Genomic DNA, 27,099 nt, shown 5'->3' with positions numbered 1-27,099 from the left:
GCACTTGCATAATATAGTACTTACCTACTGGAAATATTGTGAGGCTTTTAAAACACATCTGATATAAAAAAATCCTATTTGCAGTGGCATGGACATAGGAATTATTTCTTCTTGAGTGGGGATCAGTTGAAACTAAATCCATTAACACAAAACAACACACACATACACACACACACTCAAACATTTAAAAATACCCTTCTTAAAACAGAGAGACATTATTTGCAGGGAATGTCTTCCTCAGCAGCAAAATGAAATTTATTTTTGGAAAATTCTATCTGTTCAAATTGTAAGTTTCTCTCCACTATTTTTTGTGGTCCAGACTTTCTAGTACCCTTATTTTGCATTATGACTATTTGTTATATCTGAATTTGTCCTAATTTTGCTCATTGGCTTGCTTCACTTTCCTTGACCACACACTGGAAACAATCACTCTGTCTGGTGATGACTGTCTTCTGAGTGCATCTCCAACTTGATTAGTAAAGAGTCTGAGCTTCTAGCCATTCTGTCTGTCACCTTTTTGTAAAGCTTTGCAGACAAAACCAGGCATTTAACATCAGATTTGGATCTAAATATTCCAAAGGAGTCCTTTAATCTTTGGTGTGGGAGTGGGGAGGGGATACTCTTGCAAGTGCTTTAAAGTGCTCTGTTGCCTTCATGCGTGCTTGTGTTAAAGTACTATCTTCTATGTTTATGTCTACCTATAATATAATAAAGAAATCACTTTTAATGTCCTATAATGAAATCAGTGATGCTTGATCACTATCCAGATCTAGATCATTATAATAGCTAGAAGATCTTGGGAGGGAAGTTTTGTGTGTCTTCTCTGGTAAATTATTTTGTATTTCATACATTTTACATATTTTATATATTCCATTAGCATTTTTCTTTGTACTGAGTTATTTCTGGGGGTTTTTTTCTCCTTCTTCATTACATCTTCTAATCTTTTTCCTCACATCGTTAATAGTGCTTGTGTTAGTGTATTAATGGTGGTGGTAATGCTGTACATTTATTATGCTGGTTTCTTTTTTCTTTCAGCCTCATAAATCTAATAGTGGTGGCCTGCTTAGGATGGACTAATTTAAATAAGTGATTTGACTTCCTGACTCATTTTTAAGTATAATTTTAATTAGCGAACAGGAGACCATAATGCTTTCAGTTACTCAATTAAAATCATGTCTTGTATTTTGAACTTTACTTCTTTTTCTAAGCAAATGTTGATTCTCATTGACCAGTTACTGTTAAAACTTTCTGCTTTGCAACAGCATAAGTCTTTAATATTAAACCCAGGACTTCTCTCTAAGCAAGAAGAATGATGCATTCCTACTAGCTGATGACTCTTGTGGCTTATGTCAAGTTGTGTATAGGACATCAGTGGAATCCAATTATAACAAAGTAAAATGTAATTTAGGAATATATGCAAGTTGAATAAAAATGTACTGTATAAATACTAAACTTTTTAAAAAGAAGGTATTGCTGTCTGCTTTCTAATATTTGAGAAGTAATAATATGTCTTTGTCTTCCTTGTTTACGTGCACAGATTAGAAAAAGGAAAAGTTTACTGTTTTTTTCAGATCCAAATGGTTTTTCAGCTTTGAGTGAGTCAGTGAATGAATTACATTAGGACTATGAACTTAAATAAATAGATTCTGTGCATTAGCAGAAGACTCTACAACCATTATTAGCAGGTTTATTACTTCAACAACCTGCAAGTCTTGGTTCTTAGCCAAAGATGTGTGGTGAGAGTGGTTAATTTTTGCCAGTAAACATCAGTAGTTAAATTTTGTAGGTAAACAGCACTATTTCAAAATCCAGTTTATAAAGAGCTTTAGAATTTTCTAGTAAGTTTAATTTGTAAAATAGATTGCCATCATTGTTAAATTGTATATTATTGGTAGATTTGATTTTATATTGTTTTAGTACAAACATATTTGAATATTTAAAAGAGTACCCTAAAACTAAAAATCTAAATCTACAGTGTTGTAGAAGACAAGTTTTTTTGCAGTCAGTATTTTTTGCAGAAACACAACAGCACGTGCATTTTTGCTTCTTCCAACTGAATGAGTACCTTTTGGTTTCTCATCCATTCACTTAGTGTGTGAAGTGAGATTTACAGGATGTTTTAAGGAGTGAACCAGGCCCAGGTAAACAGCTATTTTTCATTTCAGTTTTTTACATTTTGCTGGCAAATTGGAACTAAATGTTAGTCTCTAAACCACAACTTTTCATACAAGAGAAAAGCATAGTTTTCTTAAAAGCTGTTCTTCATTCCTTGCAGTGCTGCCTGTAGACTCTGCATGCAACTGTGCTGTAAGAACTAATGACAACACAGAGTATTTTCTGTGAAAATTAGAGACTGTGCATGTATTTCTGAAGCAGTGATTTACCTATTCAGAGCAGAAGTTTAGTAATAAGCATGAAACTTAGCTAAGTCACAGTGTCTACTTCTTTTGTATCAACATAAAGTTTCTAATTTCAGCAGGACCAAGCGCAAGACCTTTCATCTTGCTACTTTTGCCCAATGAGGAGAGGACATTCTCTCTCATCTGGAGTATATAAAAGTTTGTTAGCTGTTGTCAGCATGCTCCTTTATATACTTTTCTGCAATTCTGAATTCCCAGTGACAGCTCAGTGAGATTACTGTGGAGCAAAGTTAATTTACCTTCTAAGCTTCAGCTGTAACATTTGCTTGAAAACAAATGAAATGCCAAATATCTTTTTTTTTCCCCTTTTTTTAACACAAATGTTTTAAGTCTCTAAGGTATTCCGTTTCCATTCTGATTTAAGGGTAGATGTTAAAAATGCAACATCAAGGCAATACAGGTATTTTTGTGAGACTGTTTGAGGGGTTTTTTTATTATTTATTTCTAACTGGGTTGCGGAAACCAAGTTGAAAAATTCACAGTTGAAGTCTTAGCATATTTTTATATTTGCTTTATATTTAGATAGCCATGTTGTCTTAAGAAGTAGAATATCATTCTTGGGGAAACAATGATTACTAAACCCAAAAGGTATAACTAAAGCTTTTTATTTCTACAGAATCAAAGGATGGTTAAGGTTGGCTGAGCCCTCTAGAGATTGTCTTACCCAACCTCCCAGCTCAAGCAGAGCCACTTAAAACAAACTGCCCAGGACCATGCCCACAAAACTTTGAAGATCTCCAACGATGGAGGCTCACAACCTCCCTGGGCAACCTATTCCAAGGCTCTGTCACCCTCAGAGTAATAAAAGGCTTTTCCTGATGTTCAGAGGGAACCTGCTGCATTTCCATTTGTGCCTATAGCCTCTGATCCTGTCACTGAGCAACACTGGAAAGAGGCTGATTTTCTCTTCTTACACTTTCTCTCTTTATACCTTGATGATATTCCTCTTTGAGCCTTCTATTCTCCAGGATGAACAGTCCCAGCTCTGTCAGCCTCTCCTCTCAGGAGAGATGCTTGATTACCCTTGTGGCCTTTTGCTGGGCTCATACCAGCTTTCTTTATAAGGTTAGAGCTTTAGATGAAGAAACAGGGAAAAAACCAGTTTAAAACCATTCCAATCTATTTCATGCACTCTTGATTTGTCTTCCAGCAATTCATGGAGAATAGCAGCATAACTGCATGTTACAATGAACTGGTTCAAATAGGACATGGGGAAGTGCGATCTCAGTTCAAATTACGGTATGTAGAAGTGTAAGAAACTGGAAACATCAACCACTTGGTCTGCATCATTTTATCAGGTTACTTTCTGCTTCTTTCCAGCTGCTCATATATGTGCTTTGCATCTGTATGTTGGCTAATATACTACACCTTTGTTTTCTTCTTCTGTAATTTTGTAAAGGACAAACTTAAGTGCTGTAGTAACTGATACTCTGGGAAGTCTTTGTCTGTGTATGTTTCATTCCTGGTGGTTTAAACAATGGCTTTCCTTAACAAAAAATGTAGTCCATGGCCTTTGTTTTGGTGCTTGCTTGCATCTTATATGTCATGAGTTGCACATATTGAATTTGGCAGTGTTCTAGCCACCATTGCTACCAGCATCACAGTTAGGGTAAGATCCTTTTGCAGAAATATTGCAGAACAGTGACTTTGGCTTGTTTAATTGCAAGATTAGAATTTTTTTAAATCGTGCCCTCTGTATAGGGTTTGGGGACTGCAAATTTACATGACAACAAAACTTAATAAAGTAATTCTTGATCTCATGTGTGTGAGATTTCAAATTTGATATCTTGACCAGAATGCAATCTTGATCCATCTCTTCATACCCTACACTGAGTTTTTATTCTCTTGCTCAGGCAAGACTTGACAGAACAGAAGCATAGTTTTTTGTCTCAGTGAAAGATTAAACTACTTTCATTCTCTTATAATTTTTATTTAATGTGACTAATTATATATTTTATACAGGTGCTTATACATGCTTGTAAATGTTTGCAACATTGTTACATGAAAAAAAAGCCCTTGAAGTTGAGTGTCATACAGAGAAGGTGTAGTTCCCTGGGTCTCATAAATTAATTCCAGTTCCATCTCCAAAAATGCTATCACTTCTCTACAGGTTTCAGTGTCTCTGACTAAAAAGCAGATTTTTTTGCAAACTGATCCCGTGGTGACTTTATGTTCAAATTTGTGCATACAGAATACAATTATTTCCAGGGGAAAATTTCCAGGGAAAAAACCCAGAATTTGGGTTCACATGATTTTAATAGATGTTTTCCAAAATTCAGCAGAAAAATAAAGCAGCTGTGGAATTTTAGAAGTTAATTAGGTGTTACAGTGGTCCTGATTTGGTTTATTGTTCAGTTCTAAATGCAACATGAAATGAGAGACTTCTGAATTAAGTCAGCATAAATCAATACATCAGTTTTATAAAGAAAGATTAAGCTGTCATTCATACACACAATGCTTGTAGTTTACATTTCATTTCAAGACCAAGATGCAATTTCACTCTGAGCATCTCAACATGGGGAGCATGGGATATTGGATACCTTTTTTTCTGCAAGTTTATTTATAGCCATCACCAAAAAAATCTTAAAGTCCATTGAAACTGGAAGGAAACAATGTCAGTTCCCAGCAGCATTTACTCTACTGATAGCTCTTCCATCCATATTGTTTAGGGAAACAGCAGTATGAAGGTAGTAATATAAACTATGAGCACACTTCCTTTTAATTTATGTAAATAATAACATTATATTAATTGTTTTCTGTGTTAGAATGTCTTTTGTATATAGATAATATACATTACACATTTATATGTATGTTTATGTATTCACAATACCTCTGAACAGGACTGTTTTGGGAATCTTTGGCAGCTATGAAAAAAAAAGGTGATATTTTTGGATTTACTATTGCCACTGCCAGATACAGTCCCAGAATAGTTAAGTAGTTTAAAGTGTTTAATAGATGCAGGCCTGGGGTAGCTGTTTAGTTCTAGGATAGTTGTATACTCCTCTTCATCAAACAAGGACAAGTAACTCTTCTGAGAAACGTTTGTACTAACATCTGGGTGCATGAAGTAACCTTTTAAAAGATTCTTCCTGAAAAGTCATATTTGTAACTTGGAGGAGCTGATGTCTTGTGACAGAGGAGTTCTGTCTACATCTGCCTAATTAGGTAGGTGCTCTAAGTGAATTTACCATTAAAAACTGAGCAGAACTACTGTTTGGTAATGCTATTTGCTTATAATTTGTTTTCATCCATGTGACTTAATTAAGTGAGGGAAAAAGTGTTGCACTGTATGTCTGTCTGTGCCATTGGGTCTCTGAATCAGTAGGTCTTCTATAGAGCTTTGTAAAAGTGAAAGAAAAGAGAGGATATTTTCAAAAAGTTAGTGGAATTAAACCTGGGATATTTCAAGTATTCAAATATAAGAGAAACATGGTGAAAAAGTAGGAACAGCTCAAGAAAACAGTATATATAAGGTTGTGTCAGTCAGAAGTGTCTTTCCATTCCAAACAGGGACTCTGCTTCTCTGTATAGCTGCTTTTGGGTTGAAGCTTGGTTGGACGTGTGTGAGAGGTGTGTATTAATCAAAGAGGATATGAGCCATTTGCACTTGTATTTTTCCTGGCCTTGTTGCCAGATCAAATGAAAATATGAAGGTTTGAACATTGCAAACATAGCTGTGTGTTTTCTTGCAGAAAGTTTAGGTAGTGACATTTGTTAGCAGCTGGTATACCAGATGGGCATCTGTGACTGAGATAAATTAGTTGTTTCACACAGCAGAATATCACACTTTGGAGCTGGCTTGGACTGCTAGAAAACCCTTGTAAAATTACGTTAGGAGCTCCTTTTATTATATACGCTGAAATACTGCTGTTGTCTTATCTATACAACACCTTTTCCTAAAAATTTTCATCCATGCAGCGGTGTGTCTGTCCATACCTTTGTGTATCCTGTTTGATTTTGAGTTGCTTCCATGATGAGCAGGTCTCACAGTGTCCTGTATTTCTTAACTCTCCAGTCACCAGTATTAATTCAAACCTTACTGTGCTGTTGGAAACAAATGTTCTTTTTGGATAATAACTGTATGCTAGGATGTTTATGCATGGTGCATTTATGCTCCCTGCAATGAGAGGTGGAAAATTAGTGGCAAAGACTTTAATTATGCTTCACTAGGTCTTCATCGATAGTCCTGATCTATTTGCTACAGTTAAAACTTTGCATGTATCTGCTGTGGTGATTTTTGTGTTCCTGGTCTTTAGTGGTCACAATTTTTTTTGTTCTAATGTAACAACCATTTGTTATTTTTACTGCTAATTATTAGTTCCTGCTGCCTAGAGCATGTTTGGAGATAGAGGTATATTAGTAAGATGTCGCAATTCCTCTGAGCAATTTTACAGTGTGATCTGCAGTAAGAACACGATAACAACAGGAATATCTGAGGCTGATTTTCCTTTGAAAAGAATCAAAATGCTTTAGTCAAAACAATATGCTACTTTGTGATTCACCTACTGATAAGTACAATATAATAAGGTATTTACAGGGAGCAAAATGTTCTAACAATAAAACTAACGTGAATCATTTTCTAATTTCAGGGCTTGCAATGCAGTGTTTACAGCATTAGACCATTGTCAGGAAGCTATAGAAATAACCAGTGATGATCATGTCATTCAGGTAAAGGGTAAAAACTTAACTATTTTGTAGAACTTGGAGAGAACTTGGGCAACAAAGATATCTTTGCTCACTAGTTTCTGTTCTATTTCAATATTTAATTTTTGTTGCCCATTAGAAAGCCATGTGCAATTAACTGGCTTGTTTCTGGGTACTGCATGTTGAGTCCTGATGGACTTTTAAGGCCTTTTCTTCAGTAATTTTATTTAGGTAACAATTTTCAGTTAAGTCATGCTGCTTATGGAAAAAACAATATGAAATCTATAGCAGAACTGTATAATCTGTACAATAAAGGGTTTCATTCAATTTCTGTGCCTTCTGACAACTGTTTATGTTCAGCTCCTTACAGGAATAATATGTTTCACCATTATGTAGTATGTTTATATGAAGAACACTGAATTTTAGCTATATGTGGTTACAACTTTAGCTGCCTAACTTGTAGCATTTTTAGTTATATATATGAGTAATTATCCTTTAAAAATGTTCTGTTTCATATTATCCCAAAGTACTTTTGTTTTGGCAGTATGTTAATCCAGCCTTTGAACAGATGATGGGGTATCATAAGGAAGAGCTTATTGGCAAAGAACTTACTGAACTACCAAGAAGTGATAAAAACTGTGCAGATCTTTTAGACACTATCAACACATTTATTAAAAAAGGAAAGGTAAGCAGATAAAATGAAATCATGCAAAATTGTATTAGATTTCTATTCTGCCTTTTTTTAAGTGCTCTAGGTTTAAGAACATGAGATGCGTTTTTCATGAGCGCATACTGATGACCAGAATTGTACTCCTCAGCTGTCTTAGGAGCACAACAGCCCATGCCTCAGACAAGAGGCTATTAATTTCTTTAGCTTTGCTTTTAAGATCAGACTGAACTGTACTGATCTGTTGGCTTAAGATTAATATAAGAACATTTTCTGTGTTTCTGTTTTGCTTAGAGCCCATGGAGCTCTTGTTAGTTGGAACATGACAATTTGTCCCTCCCAGATGGCTGGATCATCCAGTCAAAATAGTTAGTTGTTCTGTCATAACTTCAGAGCCTTCATTGACTGCATGCTTTAAGCATGCAGTTTTTCTAACTACAGTTAGAATATCTGCAGTGCACTGTGGACTCCTGATGGTGACAGGCCACAGAAGTGCTACACGTTTTCCTGGCATTATGTTCCCCTAATTACTAGCAATGGTCTCTTATCCCATCTCCTAGGGGTTGCAGAAGTACCTCTCACTCACCCTTCCCTGTCTCACTCCGCTTCATGAAATTTGGGGAGTTCTTGAACCTTTGAGTCACTTCCAGCAATTATCTTAGCTTTTGGGATCATTGTCCGGAGTTCTTTACACAGTCACCTGAGTTCATTAGCAGTACCTGCAGACCAGTCTTGCTTTGCCTCTCCTCATTTATTTAGTCTGCCCAGCTGTTAGCACTACCTGATCAAAAGCTCTATGTGTATGCTGGATCCATACATCTTTATTGTGTGACAGAAGAGATCTTCCTCCCATTTTCCAACTACTCTGCTGCCAAGTAGTTCCCCTCTTAAAATCTCTGTTCTTTGAAGTGGTACGGAGAGAGCTTTCTGCTTTGCTGCTGAATATATTCAAGAACAAGAAGGGCTTCTTCAAATACATTACAGACAAAACTGACACTAGAGGCAATGTAGGCCCACTGTTGAATGAGGCAGGTGCCCTGGTGACAGAGGATACAGAGAAGGCAGAGTTACTGAATGCCTTCTTTGCCTCTGTCTATACTGCTGAAGACTGTCCTCAGGAGCCCCAGACTCCAGAGGAAGTCAGGTTAAAGGAGGAGTTTTGTTCGGCTGATGAGGACTGGGTTAAGGATCAGTTGAGCAATCTGGATGTGCATAAATCCCTGGGCCCTGATGGGATGCACCCACAGGTGCTGAGGGAGCTGGTGGAAGTCATTGCTAAACCGCTCTCCATCATCTTCAGTAAGTTGTGGAGAATAGGAGAGGTGCCTGAGGGCTGGAGGAAAGCAAATGTCACTCCAGTCTTCAGAAAGGGCAGGAAGGAGGAGCTGGGTAACTACAGACCAGTCAGCCTCACTTCCATCCCTGGAAAGATGATGGAACAACTTATCCTGGGTGCTGTCTGCAGACATTTAAAGGACAAGAGGGTCATTGGAAGCAGTCAACATGGTTTTACCAAGGAGAAGTCATGTTTGACCAGCCTAATAGCCTTTTATGAAGATGTAACCAAGTGGATAGATGGTGGCAGTGCAGTGGATGTGGTTTGTCTGGATTTCAGTAAAGCATTTGACACCATCTCACACAGCATCCAGCAGCAAAACTGAGAAAGTGTGGGCTGGATGATCAGGTTGTGAGGTGGATTGTGAACTGGTTGAAGGAAAGAAGGCAGAGGGTTGTGATCAATGGGGCAGGATCTAGTTGGAGGCCTGTATCTAGTGGAGTCCCTCAGGGTTGGTACTGGGACTAGTACTGTTCAGTATATTCATTAATGACCTTGATGAGGGAACAGAGGGCACTGTCAGCAAGTTTGCTGATGATACTAAACTAGGGGGAGTGGCTGACACACCAGTAGGCTGTGCTGCCATTTAACCAGACCTGGACAGGCTGGAGAGTTGGGCAGACAGAAATCTAATGAAGTTCAACAAGGGCAAGTGTGGAGTCTTGCATCTGGGAAAGAAGAACCCCAGGTACCTGTACAGGTTGGGGAATGAACTCTTAGAGATTAGTGTAGGGGAAAGGGACCTGGGAGTCTTGGTGAACAGCAGGATGAGCATGAGCCAGCAATGTGCCCTTGTGGCCAGGGAGGCCAATGGCATCCTGGGGTGTATTAGAAGGGGAATGGTTAGTAGGTTGAGAGAAGTTCTCCTCCTCTCCTCTGCCCTCATGAGACTGCATCTGGAATATTGTGTCCAGTTCTGGACCCCTCAGTTCAAGAAGGACAGGGAGCTGCTGGAGACAGTTCAGTGCAGGGCCACCAAGATGATGAAGTGGAGCATCTCCCTTTTGATGAAAGGCTGAGGGAGCTGGCGCTCTTCAGCTTGGAGGAGATTGAGGGGTGACCTCATTAATGTTTACATATATGTAAAGGGTGGGTGTCCAGAGGATGGCCAGGCTGTTGTCAGTGATGTCCAATGACAGGACAAGGGGCAGTGGGTACAAGCTGAAACGTAAGAGGTTCCAAAGAGATATAAGGAAAAATTAGTTACTGTGAGGGTCAGGAAGCACTGGAACAGGCTGCTCAGATGGGATGTGGAGGACATTCAAAACCCACCTGGATGATTTTCTGTGTGACCTACTCCAGATAGTCTTGCTCTGGCAAGGGGTTGAACGAGATGATCATTTGAGGTCCTTTCCAACCCTTAAGATTCTGTGTTTCTGTGATATTTCATGTCTGCATCGGTGCGCTGCTTAAGGTGCATTTATGGCTCTTGGTTAAACTTCAGTCCTCTTGCTGCTTTCCTGGGAAAATTAGTGGCCAGTCAGAGAAATGGGCATTTACAGGAAAACAGGATAAAAGATGCCATGAAGAAACCGTTTCTTCATTTTGCTTATCTAGAGTTCCTCAGATATCCATGACCATGGAAAAACAGTCATTGAGAGAGAATAGGCTGTTTGTTACCTGAGGTTAGTTGAAGGACATCCATAGATCAAGGGCATCTAAAGTTTAACATACTTAACAACTGACAATTTCAAAGCTGTATGGTGCTGAGCATAGAGTCTGGTTCTGCTTCTCCCAAAGGAGATGTGTTGTTAAGGGGATATCTAGCAAGAATGTTTGTAACCCCTCCAGAGTAAATGATTCCAAATGTTCTTTGTAAAAATTGTGTACTCTCCCACAAGAGACACATATTTACAACATCCTTATGTTAGCAAATGCCTGTTAAAGGTGTTACTCTGCATTAATAAAATTCACAATATCTTAAAAGCATAACCATGAAACAATATGCAATTATTTACTATGTAAAGGCTATGTAATAATAAATGAATATTTGATGGCAAACTGTGTATTTTTAGATGCTGTCTCTGTTGTGTGTGTTTGTCTAGGAATGGCAAGGAGTTTACTACGCAAGAAGAAAATCAGGAGACAGTATCCAGCAACACGTGAAGATAAACCCTGTGATTGGCCAAGGAGGGTAAGTAACTTGTCCAGAACCTAATTGATTTTTAGGACCTTCTCTCTGCTTTCCCCATCTGTAAGTTTGACATGAACCTCCATGTATTTAGTAGCAGGGTGATGATATAACTGCTGACTTCAAGGAATGTGGAAAGAATAAACAAAGTTGAGAAGGTCATATTCTTTCATTTGTCCATTTTGTTCTTGTCTTATGCTGGCTAAAAAATAACGGTAAGGTGATCATAATTCATAATGATATCACTATAGAAGACTGCAAGTTGACATTTAGGTCCACGTTAGTTTCATGCCTTCCTTTACCAAGTTATTCCTACAGAATCCAAACTGTTGCTCAGTCAAGTGAAAGGATCAGTAGCTGGGTAATCCCCCTGTTTGTGTGCGTACTTGCATGTGCTTGTATCTTTGCAGTGAGTATAGTCACATTGTGAAATTCTGCTCCCAGAGGTGCAGGTGAATTCCTACAGGAGCATGAGGAACAGGTGCCCTGGGACAGAAACACAGCTGCAATGCTGAAGGACTGCTTGTCCTCTGTTTGGTGTTGGGCTTGGTGTCTTGCTTCATGAGGGCATGGAGACCTCTGCTTTGGAAAACAGCAATGTACCACTTAACTTCTTTCTTTAGCATTTGATATGGTAACAAGTTATTGTTTCTGTTGCTAGGAAAATAAGACATTTTGTGTCCCTGAAAAAGCTTCACGGTACCAATGAGGACAACAAACAGGTATTGTATTTCTTTCATGTCATAATTTTCATAGCTTTTAGTAAACTGATATTTATTGATTTAGAAACTGATATTTTTCCAAGAAGATGTGATCTGTATTGCCAATGAGATTCTCATTTATTGTTGGAGTAAGCAATAAAAGTTGAGCATTTGCATTGGCTATTGGTTTTGTAGGAGTGCTGAGTAGAGAAAGAAAGGCTTTAGTTCTCTGGAGCATGGATGTGACAGTTAAGTTGGTGACACTATGGAGAAGCACAGATCATGGTCCAAAGGGAGTTCAGGGTTTTTTTTCTAGAGCTGCCCTTGCCAACCTGATCTTGTGTACTTGTGTCTACTATGGCCTATCCTCAGCTGTCACAAGGTTTGCCAAGGTGTGGTTCTTGAATAAAATGGAACCTTCACAGCATGCTCGTTACAATGTGTGTTGAGGAGAGGTGTAATTCAAACCAGAGGCCAAGTAAACCAGCAGCAACAGCAGCTAATCCTGATCAATGCAATCTAGACACATATCTACCTGAGCAGCTCCTGCAAAGAATGTGGTGGTGTGGAGAGCTGTTTGCTGTCAACTGTTACTGTTTCCCTCCCTCTGAAGGTAGCTGAGGCAGAGGATCATATTATATGTTTTGCCTCAAAGATACTCTAGTACATGGCCTGTAGAGGAAAGAAGTTTGAACTCTTGTGAGCAAAGGAGTGAAATTTACCTTCAGCCTATGGTCTGTAGGGATGAGATAGAAAGTGGGAAGGATTGGAAGTAGCTGTCAACATTTTAGACTGAGGATGTGCTTGGGAAACATGGTATTGTTTCCATGTTCTTTGGAGAGCGGTTATCTTGTTTTATTTAGAATTTTAATGTGCTTTTATCCATTATGCAGGTAAAGACACTTGCTCTTAAAAGGTATTTAGAATCTCAGTATTATCTCTAGTTGCCATTTGTTTGGTATAACAATACTGAATATTCACATGTAACGGGAAAACTGCTACTGGAAGTTTGTATATGTGATATTCTGTAAAATTTGAGTGTTGAAATCATCTCCCTTGCACAAATTTTTTGGGGGGCAGGTAGTAACAGGTCAAGGGAGAAATCTGCACAACTTTTGAAAGAATTTAAAGGTCTATGTCATGATTTAACCCCTGTGAGCAATTAAGCACCAAGCAGCAGCTCACTTGCTCTTCCTCCTCCCAGCAGAGTGCAGAGAAGAACTGGAAAAAAACGCAAAACTTGTGGCTAATTAAAATGAAATAAAGTATAATAGTAAAATAATGAAAATGAATATTTAAACATTAAAAAAGAGAGAGAGCAAGAAACAGTGCAGTTGTTCACCACCCACTGACTGATGCCTGAGCAGCAATCAGCCACTCCACACCAATTCTCTCCAGTTTATATACTGGACATATCACTCTGTAGTATGAAATAGCCCTTTGGCTAGTTCAGGCCAGCTAAGCTGGCCAGGTTCCCTGCCATGTTCTTGTGCCCCCCAGCCCACTCGCTGGCAGAGCAAGGTAAGAAGCAGGAAAGGCCCTGACACTGTGCCAGCACTGCTCCACAATAACCAACACATTACTGTTGGTAATGTTCTCAGCACAAATCCAAATCACAGTCCTAGGACAGCTACAAGGAAGAAAATTAATTCTATTCCAGACAGAACCAGGGCAGTCTATCACTGAAAAACAAGGCTCAAAATGTTTTACAGTGACCTCATCTTTGAACTAAAATGTGGATTTTAGTATTAACAGCAAACATGCTACATGTATTTCTTTTTAATTCATGAGTTAAACCTCATTATTGTTCTTGTTTCATTTATAGCTGCTTTGATTATTTGAAAGTGAGACACAATCTGATGATTTTTTCTGTAATAAAAACACAGCTGAAGGATTTATACGGGGGCATGTAGATAAGACACTGTCATTGCAAGAGAATCGTAGAAGGTTACAAACTTGCAGCCACCTGTAAAAAGCAACAGTGGGAGCAGAGATAAAAGTCTTTTTCTTTTCCTTTTTTCATTGCTGTATTCATTCGACTGCCTAAACTAGTAAGATCAAGAAACAAATTTTAGTTAGGGGCTTGTGTCCAAGGCCTCATATTCTCTGTAGTACTGGCACTGTGGGAGAGCATCATCAGTTTATGGTTTTTTAGTATTGATTTATGAGCAGTTATTGGTAAATAAAGCATTAACGTGGTGAACTATAGGTCTGGAGAGTTTTACACATTTGGTGAGCCCAAGGAAAATGGCTTTTGAAGGATTCTCCGCAGGCACAGACATCTATCATAAAGATTCTAGACTGCAGCCTAACAGAAAGCCTGGTCTGTAGAGATTTGAAATCTGTTTGGGAAAAAACAAAGTGCATCCAACAAAACTAACTAATCCCTCTCTTTCGCTTCTGTGGTAGAAATAACTCCTGCCTGTAGTAGAGCATGAGGTGCTCTCATATTGCATGGAAAATGCAAACCGTGTCTTGGAATTTTAGGGGTTTGGCTGTGATTTTGGTTTTAGGTTGCCTTTTTCTTCCTTTTTTTTTTTTTTCAATTTAGATGTGCAGAGACAGAGATGTATAGGCATATCTGTCTTATGTTCATAAGACTTTTTAGAGTTATTTTTCAGCAGTACTAATGTGATGATGTCAGTCCTGATCAACATTTGGACACTTCAATTTTCCTAAAATCCATGCCTGAATACTTGCAGCAGTAGAACTTCTCTCTGCCCTTTCAAGCCACAGATTGAAAGGAGAGAGTGAAAGGAAACCAAACAAGTTATTTATTTAAAGACCAGTAAAAGCTGTCCTGATTCAAATTTTAATGCAAATGTCCAATGTTTCACTGCATCAACATAATTATTAATGGCTTGATCTCAGCATTCAGACACTGTGTGTAAACCTAGAAACATCCTTACATTATTGTGTGGGTTTTTTTCTGATGTTGATAAAACTAGATGTGTTCTTTGTCATTACCAACAGCTTCCATAAGCGATATCACAGTATGATCAGAGATCACTCTGTAGGTACCTGCAAGGATTTCTGTGCCAGATTTATCACATACAAAATCCAAGTATGTTAGATTTATGCACAGTAAAAAAAATTAACATCTGAGAGTGTATTTTTACAGTAAAGATTTATTAATAAAGATTGACGTTCATGTAACTATTCCCAATGCTGAAGCTGAGGTAATGGTTAATGCTGCCTTTGTCAATTTGAGACCTGGCGGGATAGAGACCAGTGTTTGCACATTCATAAGTTTACAACACAAGTGGTGCTTCTCCTCTTAGCATATTGGCCCAAGATTAACTGTGCAACTGCCTTCATACCTTACATGGCTCTTCGGGTAATGCTCACAGAAGGGATAAGAGAAATAGTCAGAACTGAAAAGTAGTTTGTCTTATTTTTCTTAGCAGACCACTTAGAGGACTGTGACAATGTTTTCTGCAAGTTGTGCAGAAGACAGTGGTATATCTACAGGCTCTGACAGAAGCTCCAGTTTGTGACCAGAGCGAGATTTCAGATGCCTTGTGTCACAGTACAATAAGTGATGAGCTTCCTCAGTCTTCCTCTGTTTGGATGAGATGATTTCTTGGAGAATTTCTGCAGAATTACAAGAGAGCTGTTTAAGCTTTTTCTGGAGGGACGGCCATTCCTTACACTCCCTTGAACAAGATTGATATGGAGTGTAAGTGCAAGATTTCCCCTTCCTCTTTTTTTCCCTTCTGATTTGTTACAAAAAGCCACTTGTGGGGTTTTTTTTTCTTTTCTCTTTCCCTCTCACCTTCTTCTCCTCCAACCTTCAATAGCAAAAAGCGGGGGGGGGGGGGGGGAAGGTGTCAATATGGTGAAAAATACAATTTTCATCATTCCTTTCCTTTCTTTCCTGAACAACCTCTGTGAGGACCCTGCAGCATGCACAGTCACAAACTGGTATCAATGCTGAGAGCATGTAGGGCAAAGAGGAACCTAGGAAACTACAGGCTGGTCAGCCTCACCTCTATCCCTGGAAAAGTGATGGAACAACTCATCCTGAATGTTATCACAGAAGATATGAAAGATAAGATGGTTATCAGGAGGAGTCAACATGGCTTCACCAAGGGGAAATCCTGTTTGACCAACCTGATAGCCTTCTATGAGTGCATAACCGGCTGGCTGGATGAGGGGAGAGCAGCAGATGTCATCTACCTTGGCTTCAGCAAGGCCTTTGACACTGTCTTCCATAACATCTGTATCAGAAAGCTCAGGCAGTGTGGCTTGGATGAGTGGACAGTGAGGTGGACTGAGAACTGTGTGAATGACAGAGCCCAGAGGGTGGTGATCAATGGCACAGAATCGAGTTGGAGGCCTGTGGCCAGTGGAGTTCCACAGGAATCGGTTCTGGTGCCAGTCTTGTTCAACATGTTCATCAACGACCTGGATGAGGGGACAAAGTGTAACCTCAACAAGTTCCCTGATGACACCAAACTGGGAGGACTGGCTGATTCCCCAGAAGGCTGTGCTGCCATTCAGCGGGATCTCGACCGGCTTGAGAGTTGGGCAGAGACGAACCTCATGAGGTTCAACATGGACAAGTGCAGAGTCCTGCATCTGGGAAGGAACAACCCCATGCACTAGTACAGGCTGGGAGTCAAACTGCTGAAGAGCAGCTCTGCAGAGAGAGACCTGGGAGTCCTGACTGATAATAAACTGACCATGAGCCAGCAATGTGCTCTCGTGGCCAAGAAGGCCAGTGGCATCCTGGGATGCATCAAGAAGAGTGTGGCCAGCAGGTCGAGGGAGGTTCTTCTCCCCTTCTACTTTGCCCTTATGAGGCCTCATCTGGAGTCCTGTGTCCAGTTCTGGGCTCCTCAGCTCAAGAGGGACAGGAAAGTGCTGGAGAGAGTCCAGTGCAGGGCCACCAAGATGATCAGGGGACTGGAACATCTTTCATACGAGGAAAGGCTGCAGGAACTGGGGCTGTTTAGTCTGGAGAAGAGGAGATTGAGGGGAGATCTTATTAACATTTACAAATATCTAAAGGATGTGTCAGGAGGTTGGGACATCCCTTTTTTCTCTAGTAGCTAGCAACAGGACAAGGGGTAATGGGATGAAGCTGGAACACAAAAAGTTCCACTTAAACATAAGAAAAAACTATTTCACTGTGAGGGTGAGGGAGCCCTGGTACAGGCTGCCCAGAGGGGTTGTGGAGTCTCCTTCCTTGGAGCTCTTCAAGACCTGCCTGGACATGTTCCTATGTGACCTGATCTAGGTGAACCTGTTTCTGCAGGTGAGTTGGACTAGATCATCTCTAAAGGTCCCTATAAACCCCTACCATTCTATGATTCTATGTAAGTGCAGTCTTGCTGCAGTCTTAACTCACAGATTGCAACCACAGATTTCATGCTTCCATGCAATCTAGTGCTTCACTCTAGGCAGGTGATGGGTTTGGTCAGGGGAACTAATCACCATAGATGAGATGACAGTACTAGAATCCTAAATGTGACTTGTAAAGAACAATGCTTAAATATAGTGTCAAGCACTGAAGTTTATGCATCTAAAGTAGAGGATATATATCTTTCTTCTCTAGTGACTACAGTAAGAAAGTAATATGTATTATTTACTCCTTTTCGGTGTCTCTTTTAGCTATACCTAAATACATCATATGCTAATTTTAGAGGGAAGACTTGAGGAACTGAAAGTTCTGCTCCATTTTCCTACACTGTCTTGAAAGCGCGTAACAGAGAAATGGGCTGAAGTGATTAGCAGATGTTAAACTGCCATACCTTTGTTTCTGAGCAGGATGGAAATACAGAGGAGCATTTAATCTGTGTTTTTGTAGATCAAGCGATAGCTGTAAACTTTAAGATAATAAGTATTATATTAAGTTTTAAATATCTAATGATGGAGCTACCCAAGACGTTTCAGAACCACAAAGAATTAAGATTTTGTGTTGAATCCTTTCATGAGAATGATTAAAAATTTGGAAAAAAAAACCCCAAAAGCTCTAATGACTCATATAATCATTTAGGTTTGAAAAGACCTTTAAGGTTGTGGTAGTTTGAGCCTGGCTGGATGCCAGGTGCCCACCACACCGCTTTATCCCCCACCTCCTCAGCAGGCCAGGGAAGGGGAGGAAATAAGATGGGAGTCTCGAGCGTTGAGATAAAAGCAGTTTAATAAAGAAGCAGCAAAGCCGGGTGCGCGGGAAGCAAAGCAGAAGCAGATAAGCTGTTACTCTCTACTTCCCATCAGCAGCGATGTCCGGCCACCTCCCGAGAAGCAGGGCTTCAGTACGCGTAGCGGTTGCTTTGGGAAGGTCAGAAATGAATCTTGCCTCCCCTTCCTGCTCCTCTCCCCCAGTTTATATTACTGAGCTGACGTCATATGGTATGGAATATCTCCTTGGTCAGCCTGGGTCAGCTGTTCTGGCCATGGTCCCTCCCAAGATCGTGCCCACCCACAGCTATTGGTGAAGGTGGGGGAAGGAATGCTGGAGGGACAGCCCTGATGCCGTGCAAGCGGTAGTCATAATATTGATATCAACAGTAAGCACAGCACTGCAGGAGCTGCTGTGGAAAATCACTACCATCCCAGACCCACTACAAAGGTCATAAAGTCCAACCTAACACTGGCAAGCCCATCACTAGACTGAACCATATTGCTCAGCACCTCATCTATTTGTCTTTTGAATATCTCTAGGGATGATGACTCCACTACCTCCCTGGGAAGCCCATTCCAATGCTTAATAACTCTCTAGGTGAACAAGTTTTTCCAACTAAATCTCCTCTGGTGCAGCTTGAGCCCATTCCTACTTGTTTTATCATTCATTACTGAAAAGAGGAGAGCAACCCTCGCCTCACTATAACCTCTTTTCATGACACGTTCCTCTGCCCTTGAGTTGCTGGAGAGTTGTTTTTGTAACTGAGTGTTATTTGAGTCTGATTTATTGGGGACCCGTGAAAGTATTTATGCAAAGCTGGCTTAGATAGCACTAAGAAAATGTTTGTAAATTACTGCACAGAGGGCAAAAAATGAACATTCTGGGATTTTTATTTTTCCTTTTATTCCTGTAATATTTCAGGTTCATGTGCAATTTGAACACTTAAAACACTATCCAAAAATGAATGATAGTTCTCTTGCAGACATAGGCATTAAACAGGAACTTTGTACATAAAAGCACTATTGTATATGTGATTTTTTACATTGCTTATCTGTTTACATTCATATTATTTCTCTACATCTAAATTACAGCTAAGAAGAGTCTGTGACAAACTCTTTTTCTTAAACAACTGAACAGAAAATGATGGATAAAGACAGTATTGAACGTAGCCCTTTTATAAGCTTTTTTTGTGTTCTTTTTCCTTACATATGTATTTTACTCTTGGTGCATCTTCAGCTCTACAAGAGTCACTGTGATGAGAAGTACACAGGAGACCATTCTCAGTCAGGTTAGAATACTATCATTTACCTTTACATACTGCTGTGCTTGTTGTGATTGGGTTCTTTGCTGGTAAGAAATGCTGTCTCTTGCCTCTCTCAATTCAGTGGTCATAGCAGATGGCCAATGACAGATGCCAGCTGCTCTGTTGTCACACCATGAATTGGATTTGTAACCATCATTAATAATTAAATCTCCTGTGCAGAATTCTTGCTGAGTGTTTGGAGTTAAGATGCATTGCTCTTTGTTGTATTAAAACACAGAGTCCGACCCTGAAGCTGGTGTACCTTGGCCTGCCTCTGTATTTGAAATCAATGCGCATCAGTGCTGATTTGTGCCAGCAGATCTGCCCTAGTGTTTCCAAGTTTAGGACCTGTAAGCAGGCCATTGACTTGGCCTCAGCACAGGGCTAAGATAGTTCTCTGTAGTGTCCAGGCTAAGGCTAGTAATGTCCAGCCAGTGCCAAGTTGTTGCAACGTGTCTGCACAACCCTTGCCCTTTGTCTTGGGCAGGTTCGTTTAGTTGCAGACAGCGTGTCCAAGCTCTCAGGAACTTCTGCAGATAGCTTTTGTCAAACAGTGTGGAGTATAAGGGGATAATCTATTCTTCCAATGCTGTGTAATGCTTGAAATAACACTTTTCCAAGAAGAAGTGGGCACTAATGTCTAACTTTAAGCTTGTGATTGTAGTGATCAGAACCGGATGCAGCACTGCTATCTCATTCCAAGTGAGCAGGTTCTCCTGCCCTATTACTTTCTGGCATCCAAGGCCCCTCCCACTATGAAACACCAGACATGTTGCAGAGCAACATCAGGCAGCCTCTGGATTTCACATTCAAGGAGGATATAACACACTGAGAGCATGGGAAGTGGGCACTTGGCATCCCCTGCTTTTTCCAAGTAGGGTAAGAGCATATACCAGCATTGGAAAGGTTTGTGATGCTGAATAATACTGGGCAGCAGGGAGAAGAGGCAATATATGCAATTTGTTGCTCTCATTACCATTGCAGTGATCAGAAGGGATCCACTGTGTGTTAAACTACTTGCTCCCCTGTCGCTGCAATAAATGCAGTTTTTCTTTCTCACTGTTTCTTTCATGCAAACAGGAAGGTGAGAATGCCCATGGATTAAGCCAAAGAGCACTTGTAACTAGTTAATAGGTTGTTACTAGCTCACTATTGTGATTTACAGATTATGTGGGGAATTTAGGTATGCTCATTCTTGTGACAGATTTCACAGGGCTGGGAAGCCACATCCCACAAAGCCATGTTGATGACTATGGTGCAGTGAAAGCAGGCAGCCTGAGAGTCACATGTATGTGGCATAGGTTATCTTTCCCTGCAGCCCGTGATTGTGCCCCAAGAATAAATTCCCAGAGCCACGAGCATATACTAGCGTGTGATGAGTGTAGAAAAACAATCCGTGTACATCACTGCTTGTGGTGGCGTGGTTTGTAGCAAATCTGGATGGGAAGACATCCCCATTCAGCAGGTGAAAGAAATTTCTTCATTTAGGCACATCAGTAGTTTCAGCTGAAGTTATAGTGTGTCACAGAGCAGCTTTTGTGCACCCGTGGCTTTCTAGGTGGCACTAGCAAAGTTTCCAACTTGGTAGTTGGTATTTAACACAAGGAGAGTTGTCTTGTCAGCAGCTGCCACTGGCAGCTGTGTTTATGTGTAAATGTTTGCACCCACTGAAGCGCCTTATGTTAAACTCCTCCAAATAATAATGCAGGGTTTGAAATACAATTATTTACATGTATTAGTTATGCCCTGCCCTTAGGTGTCAACAGAGGTGAATTCTTTCAGTTTCTCCAGACTGGACTACAACAAAATAAGGAGACCAAGGCCACCTTCTAAATGCAAAGCTGTGGCAAATAAAAGAATTTGGACAGAAAATGTAGTTCAGTAATTTTTAAGACTGATATGTTTCTACTTCTGGAGGATGCTATATTAACATTATTTTTTGCCAAAGACAGGCTGCTGATATCCTGTCTTGTAACATGGTTATGTAAATTGCATGATTATGAGAATACCAATTTTGTGATAGTTCTGATTCTTCACGTGGTAGTTCTCTCCTTTTGAAAGCTCGCTGGGCTCTCTGATCTTTGAGTGGTTTTCTAGGTGTTCTGGAAATTGGTAGTAGAGAGGCTTGCAATAGATGTATGGCTGCTGTTTTTAAACACAAGGGAGAATGTAGACTGTAACATTTTGAAATAAAATTAAAGTTTACCAAGTTCTTGGGGTTTTGGTTTGGTTTGTTTTACTTTGAGGCTCTTTCCAAGCATTTCATCCAGCTTTTGTGTTTGTCTGGACATGATAACTTCTCTTGCTTTTGCCAATGGAAGTTTGAAGAATGACAGATTGATCCATGGTTAATTTTCACAGCAACTGAATTGTTTATTTGTAATCATTCTCAGTATGTTGTGTTTTTCTTAAACACAAGCTACAAAAAAATACTGTAATTAAAAGCAAAAGCTCTCTGAGTCTGAATTTTGCTGGACTGGAAGAATGTAGGCTGAGATGGGATCTTTCTCACTTGGCTAGATTTCTAGGCAGTTAAATTCAGGCTTGTTTAGTGGTCAGTGGAGAGCAAAATGAACTTGCAGTAGGAGTTCAACCCATCTTCCTGAGACATGTCTCCTAAAGTACGATCTTTGGCAACTACTTAGACAAAGGCAGCCTGAAAGACTGCTGCTTTTAGGCAGCTAAAATTAGGTGAAGTGAATCCCCTTTTCCTTAAGGCATTTTGACTTCCTTGTGAAGCAGCTTTCTGAGTAACTTCAGACAACTTGCTGTAAATTGATAGACACCAAGTCCCTTGTCTTGATGTGCTGAGATTACGATTTCTCTCCCCACATATGTGGTATTGTTAAGACCATTTAATAAAATTTTCAGAAATTTAGATGTAGAGGTCTTGATGCAGTTTTAAAGCTTTTGTTTCATATTTACAGAATCTCATTCCTTCAAATGCAAGAGCAGAAGGAAAGACTCAATTGATGTTAAGTCAATAACATCTCAAAGCAGTGATGGTAAGAAAGTAAACAGTCAAGAATGATGTTATAAATAAAGAACAGAGTTCACCATGGCAATAAAAATGCACAGTGAAAGAGGAAACAGACAGATTTGCAGTTGACTAAACAGAGATTAACCCCCTTTTTTTTTAATAACTGCTGTCAAATTTCATTATTCCAATTTGAAAAACAGTGCCCCAGCATGAGTACCAGCATTATTGTACTATGCATGTCAGCACACAGTGCCTTCACAGAGAGGAGGAGTGGCTGTGCCACGGGATAGGGACAGCTTGCTAGAAGAGCACATGGTGAAAGTGTTCCAGCTCTATCAGAAAGCTGCAGCTTGTGCTCCTCAACAAGTATTGTGGTTTCGTTAGTGTGGGACATGTAGGGATATGTTGCTCCTGGTCACGTGAGAGCAGTACTTCTGATCTCATTTGTGACTGCTTGTTGGGACTGGGACAGTGGTGGCAGAGATTTCTTCCTACTCCAGTATTTAGTGAGAGAAGCACAACTTATGGGGAGCAGGCACATGTTTTGGTAGTGCAGCAGTACCACTGAGATGAGGGACATGCACATGCATAGTCTCACAGGAGGAGCCATATCTGGCAGACATCCATTGCAAACAAAGGGAGAGTGCAAGTACTGGACAGAAAAGTATAATATAGTATAAGTACAGCTTCATTTCAGTATAGCTGAAGTGAGGGAAGGACAGACAAACTGAGAGCAAAGCAGAGGAAGCAGACAAGAGTGCAAGAAATGAAACGGTAAAGCAAAAACTTGCAGGAGGGGCTATACAGGAGAAATGTGAGATGAGGCTGAGTTCAGTTGTGCTGTTTCCCCGTCACAGCCCTCTGCACTCTTTAAATGCTGTTACATGGTTTATGCTCTGAGGCATGTAAATGATGCTCTCTTTGATGGCAGCTCCAAGTTTACAGACCTGGCGGTACTCTTCTATGGCAAGGATCCACTCAATGACAATAGAAGCTCCTATCACAAAGGTGAGTCCTGAGCACTGCATTTTCCACAGAGTTTGTAATTGTTCTCATAGGCAAATACGTAGTTAGTAACAGGACAGCCAGGAGTTTCTTTCACCTTGCTTTTGCTCTCTCCCCATCTTCTCTTCCTGCCATCAAGCTCTTAACTTCCCAGCACCACCGTGTCTGTTAAGGACAGCTGACTCTTTCTCCCCACGCATACCCACGGAGAGGCCTGTAGTGCTCCTGCTTCTGGTTGCTGGAGAAGACAGCACTGGAGCTTTCTCCCTGGCAGTCCTGGCAGTACCAGGAGCCGACTTTAGTACTGCTACATTGTTGCTGTGTTCCAGATTGCAGATGAGATGTAAGGTGGAAGCCAAAATAGAGCCATCTTCCTCTCCCTCAGTCACAGCCTCACTGTTTCTGCTCTTCGTATTAAGAAAACAAAGGTTTTGCATCCAATACCAGGATATCTGAGTCATATCGGGTGTTTGTTTAGGATTTCCAGCTGGGGACTGAATGACTGCTTCAGAGCAGTCCTGGCTATGCTGAAGGACTGGGACATAGCTACTGTTTGGTCTACTCACCTGTAACTATTTCAGATCTCACACTCTTCTGCTTTCACTTCCAGGGAGTTTCACAGTTATAAATAGCAGATGGATACTAGGGAATCTAAAGATGAATTACATTTTCACAGATGTATTTCAAGGGTTGAGGAGAATTACATAGCATTTGCTAAATGGGAAGTAGCATAATCAAGATAAGAATAAAGATACAGTAATAAGAAAAGACAAAAATGCCATTCACTCTTCCTCGCCTGCCTCCTTAATTTGCTTTCAGGTTATTAACATAATTAATGCTGCCCAAGAAAACAGCCCCAACACAGTGGCAGAGGCCTTGGACAGAGTTCTGGAAATCCTGCGGACGACAGAACTTTACTCCCCTCAGCTAGGTACCAAAGATGAAGATCCTCACACAAGTGATCTTGTTGGAGGTCTGATGACTGTGAGTAAAATCGGTAACGATTAAATGACTGCTAGCAGTGTCCTAAATCACAGCTCAGTGCTCTGCTGTGCTGAAGTTGCACAAGCAATTGGAAGGGGACTCATAATTCGTCACCATTTCACTTGAGTATTTTGGCCTCTCTGCCAACAGCAGGCACCAAGAAATAATAAGATATGGCACACCTTAGTCCATTAGAGGCATTAATCCTCATCTGTAAGTGAACACAGTTGCCACTAGAAATTACATCATCCAATCTGACTTGTCTCAAGGAGATACCTTTTACAAACCCCAGAAGCTTAGATGGGATTAGAGGAATTGCTCTATAGCTCGCCTGATGTAAGGGTGTGGTTACTTTAATCAGTTTCTGACTTTGGTCCTATAACAGCAGCAACACAGCCTGCCAGAGACAGATAGCCTAGATATCATCATGGCTTACTTCATTTTTTGATGTCTGCTGAGATAGTCCTTGTCAAAATAATAGAAAGGGTCAAGGAGGGTAATACACTGTACAGTTAATAGCCTTTCTGGAGATCTCACACTAGCGTTCCTTGGATCCTTTCATGTCTGTCTTTTAAGGAAAGACCTTAAAAAAAGGATGTTGCTTATAGTGCTGCAGTAGGGGCAGTGTTTTTAGTACCCAGGAATAAAGAGAAAGCATGTGTAGTGTCTTTACTAAGAGTGATGCATGGTTACTCTGCCTAAAACTTAGGATAAACTTGCTTTTTCAGGATGGCTTGAGAAGACCATCAGGAAATGAGCAGGTCTTTTCTAAGAGTAAGTTACCATTTCAATCTTCCCTTTGCATATGTGACTGCTTTTGTAGATGCTAGTGACATAGAGCTCCAAGCTAATTTGCAGTGGGATGTATGTGTCTGGAAATAGTTGCCTGAGTGACTTCAGAACATGTGCTAGACTGCCTCCATTTTGGAGTTGAAGCAGGTTCAAATAATTAAAATAATGCATTTTAAAATGTAGAAAGTCAGGTTAGAAAAAAACCCTCTAAATTGTCATTCAAAAAAATGCTCATTGACCTTTTAGGTTTGTGTCCAAATCATCTGTAATAATACAACCTGTACATATTAAAGCCTTTTAAGGTCTTTCTCATGTAAGGAAAAGAGATGTTTTCTAAATGGAATTCTGCATGTGGGAGGGGAAAAAAAGTAATTCAGAAACACTGTAATTCCCAAATTCCATTTCAACAGATATGAACCTGAGCCATAGTCACCTTTCAGTGCCAAACACCATCAACGACATTCCACCCTGTATTGCACAGCTCCTGGATAATGAGGAAAGCTGGGATTTCAATATTTTTGAGTTGGAGGCTGTTACAAATAAAAGGTACTGGACTCCTTTCCCTGGATGCCTGTAAAAAGGTTGTTGAGGAGCTATAGCAAAAAGCATTTTGCTCTGTAAAAACTGAAGAAAGACACAGTAAACCTGTGAGAGCCGTCTTTCTTTGTGTGTGTGCGTTGATGTCACTTGTCCCATTTAATAAGCCAGGCATGCATTGTGGCCAAGAGGCACACACAGGCCGTGGAGGGCCCTGTGCAGACTGTCGTCTTCCCTGACAGTGTCTGCAAAACTCCAGAATAATTTCCTGTTCAACTTACACCTTGCTTGACTCCCATCCACTCTGTCCAGGTGACAGCATCTGACATAGCCTGCAGGTGTCACATGCTGGATGTTGCAGAAAAGCCACTTTTCCCTGCTGATGTGCACATGGCCATGCTGGAAAAAGCCACCCTCTCCCCTCCCTCACTTAAAGCACCCATGATTTAGGAATCTCTGAGGCAGTTGTGGCTTTTGATTATAGGGGTAAAAAAAACACCTGTGATGGAGAATAAACCAGTGATAGGACCAAGAGCCTGTGATTTTAAAGCTTCTGATGAAAAAGGATGCCAGTAATTTTGAGGTCATGCAGGTCACAAAAATAGAATGTTGTCCATAGAGAAAAGTGATCTTCATTCAAAGATGCAAAGAATTGGAGAGATTATGATACTTGGCTGGGTTTGAGTTTGGTTTGGTTTTTGTTTTTTTTTTTTTTTTATTTGCATTTGCTTGGCTTTAATTTTGAGCTGTTGCCTTTTGGTTATGCCTATCTCAGCTCAGGACCCCTGTAGATCACCTTACAGGAGTGAAAAATTGTGACTGATAATAGGATTGTCACAGGCAGTACAAAGTAAATGACAACCAAGGGTGCTTTTGGATTTAAGAATCAACAAGATGATTTTACTCTGTTTACTTTTTCATTTAAAGGCTTGTCCCCAGCTTTACATTCATCAGACCTCTAACATGCACAGCACAAGCTGCACACACACATGCTGGCCATTTGCATTCAAAATTCAAGGAGTGGGGGTGCAGGGGGTGACAGCTACCAATGGTACACTCCTGCTTCAGCTCCAGTCCTCCTGGAAAGTACACGTGAAATCATCTGATGGTGAGAAGCATCAATACATTTTGTGTATTTCCAGCTTCCAGTACTCAGGAAGCAGCAATCTGCATCCACTGAAGCCACAGGATTATTTGAAACAGTAAACATTTGACCTCTTTTTGTTTTAGGGCTTTTTAACCTTTGGGATGTGCCCATGTCACATGCAAAGTCTGCTTTTTCTCCTCAGGAGGAAAAAAAAAAAACAAAACCAATTTATTTTGACTGACTGACAGATACTAAAAGCACAAAAGACCTGAGCTTTTTGTAATTTTTTTCTGAAGCTACAAGAATTGGTGAAACTCTAGTGGAACTGCACCATATCTACAAAATGTACTAAAACCATGTCTGAAAGGATGGTAGGCAT

General features: G+C 40.2%; 1 protein-coding gene across 10 annotated transcripts in view; it reads left to right on the top strand.

Moving 5' to 3' along the window:
• The window catches only part of PDE8B (phosphodiesterase 8B), an 82,225-nt gene that overhangs the window by 47,513 nt on the left and 7,613 nt on the right, over positions 1-27,099 (top strand). For 4 of the 10 annotated variants that reach the window (XM_062019554.1, XM_062019551.1, XM_062019553.1 and 1 more), the window contains 11 exons: positions 3,571-3,659; positions 7,010-7,088; positions 7,609-7,749; positions 11,113-11,201; positions 11,860-11,920; positions 19,269-19,320; positions 22,263-22,340; positions 23,247-23,323; positions 24,140-24,304; positions 25,033-25,078; positions 25,507-25,642. In XM_062019554.1, coding sequence (XP_061875538.1) covers positions 3,571-3,659; positions 7,010-7,088; positions 7,609-7,749; positions 11,113-11,201; positions 11,860-11,920; positions 19,269-19,320; positions 22,263-22,340; positions 23,247-23,323; positions 24,140-24,304; positions 25,033-25,078; positions 25,507-25,642 — 1,013 coding nt within the window. The remainder of the gene's footprint in view (positions 1-3,570; positions 3,660-7,009; positions 7,089-7,608; positions 7,750-11,112; positions 11,202-11,859; positions 11,921-19,268; positions 19,321-22,262; positions 22,341-23,246; positions 23,324-24,139; positions 24,305-25,032; positions 25,079-25,506; positions 25,643-27,099) is intronic. The other 6 variants (XM_062019559.1, XM_062019560.1, XM_062019555.1 and 3 more) reach the window with 5 other exon arrangements.

The sequence above is a fragment of the Colius striatus genome, chromosome Z (assembly GCF_028858725.1).
Source record: "Colius striatus isolate bColStr4 chromosome Z, bColStr4.1.hap1, whole genome shotgun sequence".
In the NCBI taxonomy this organism is placed as follows: Eukaryota; Metazoa; Chordata; class Aves; order Coliiformes; family Coliidae; genus Colius; species Colius striatus.
This window is presented reverse-complemented; position numbering and strand designations above follow the sequence as displayed.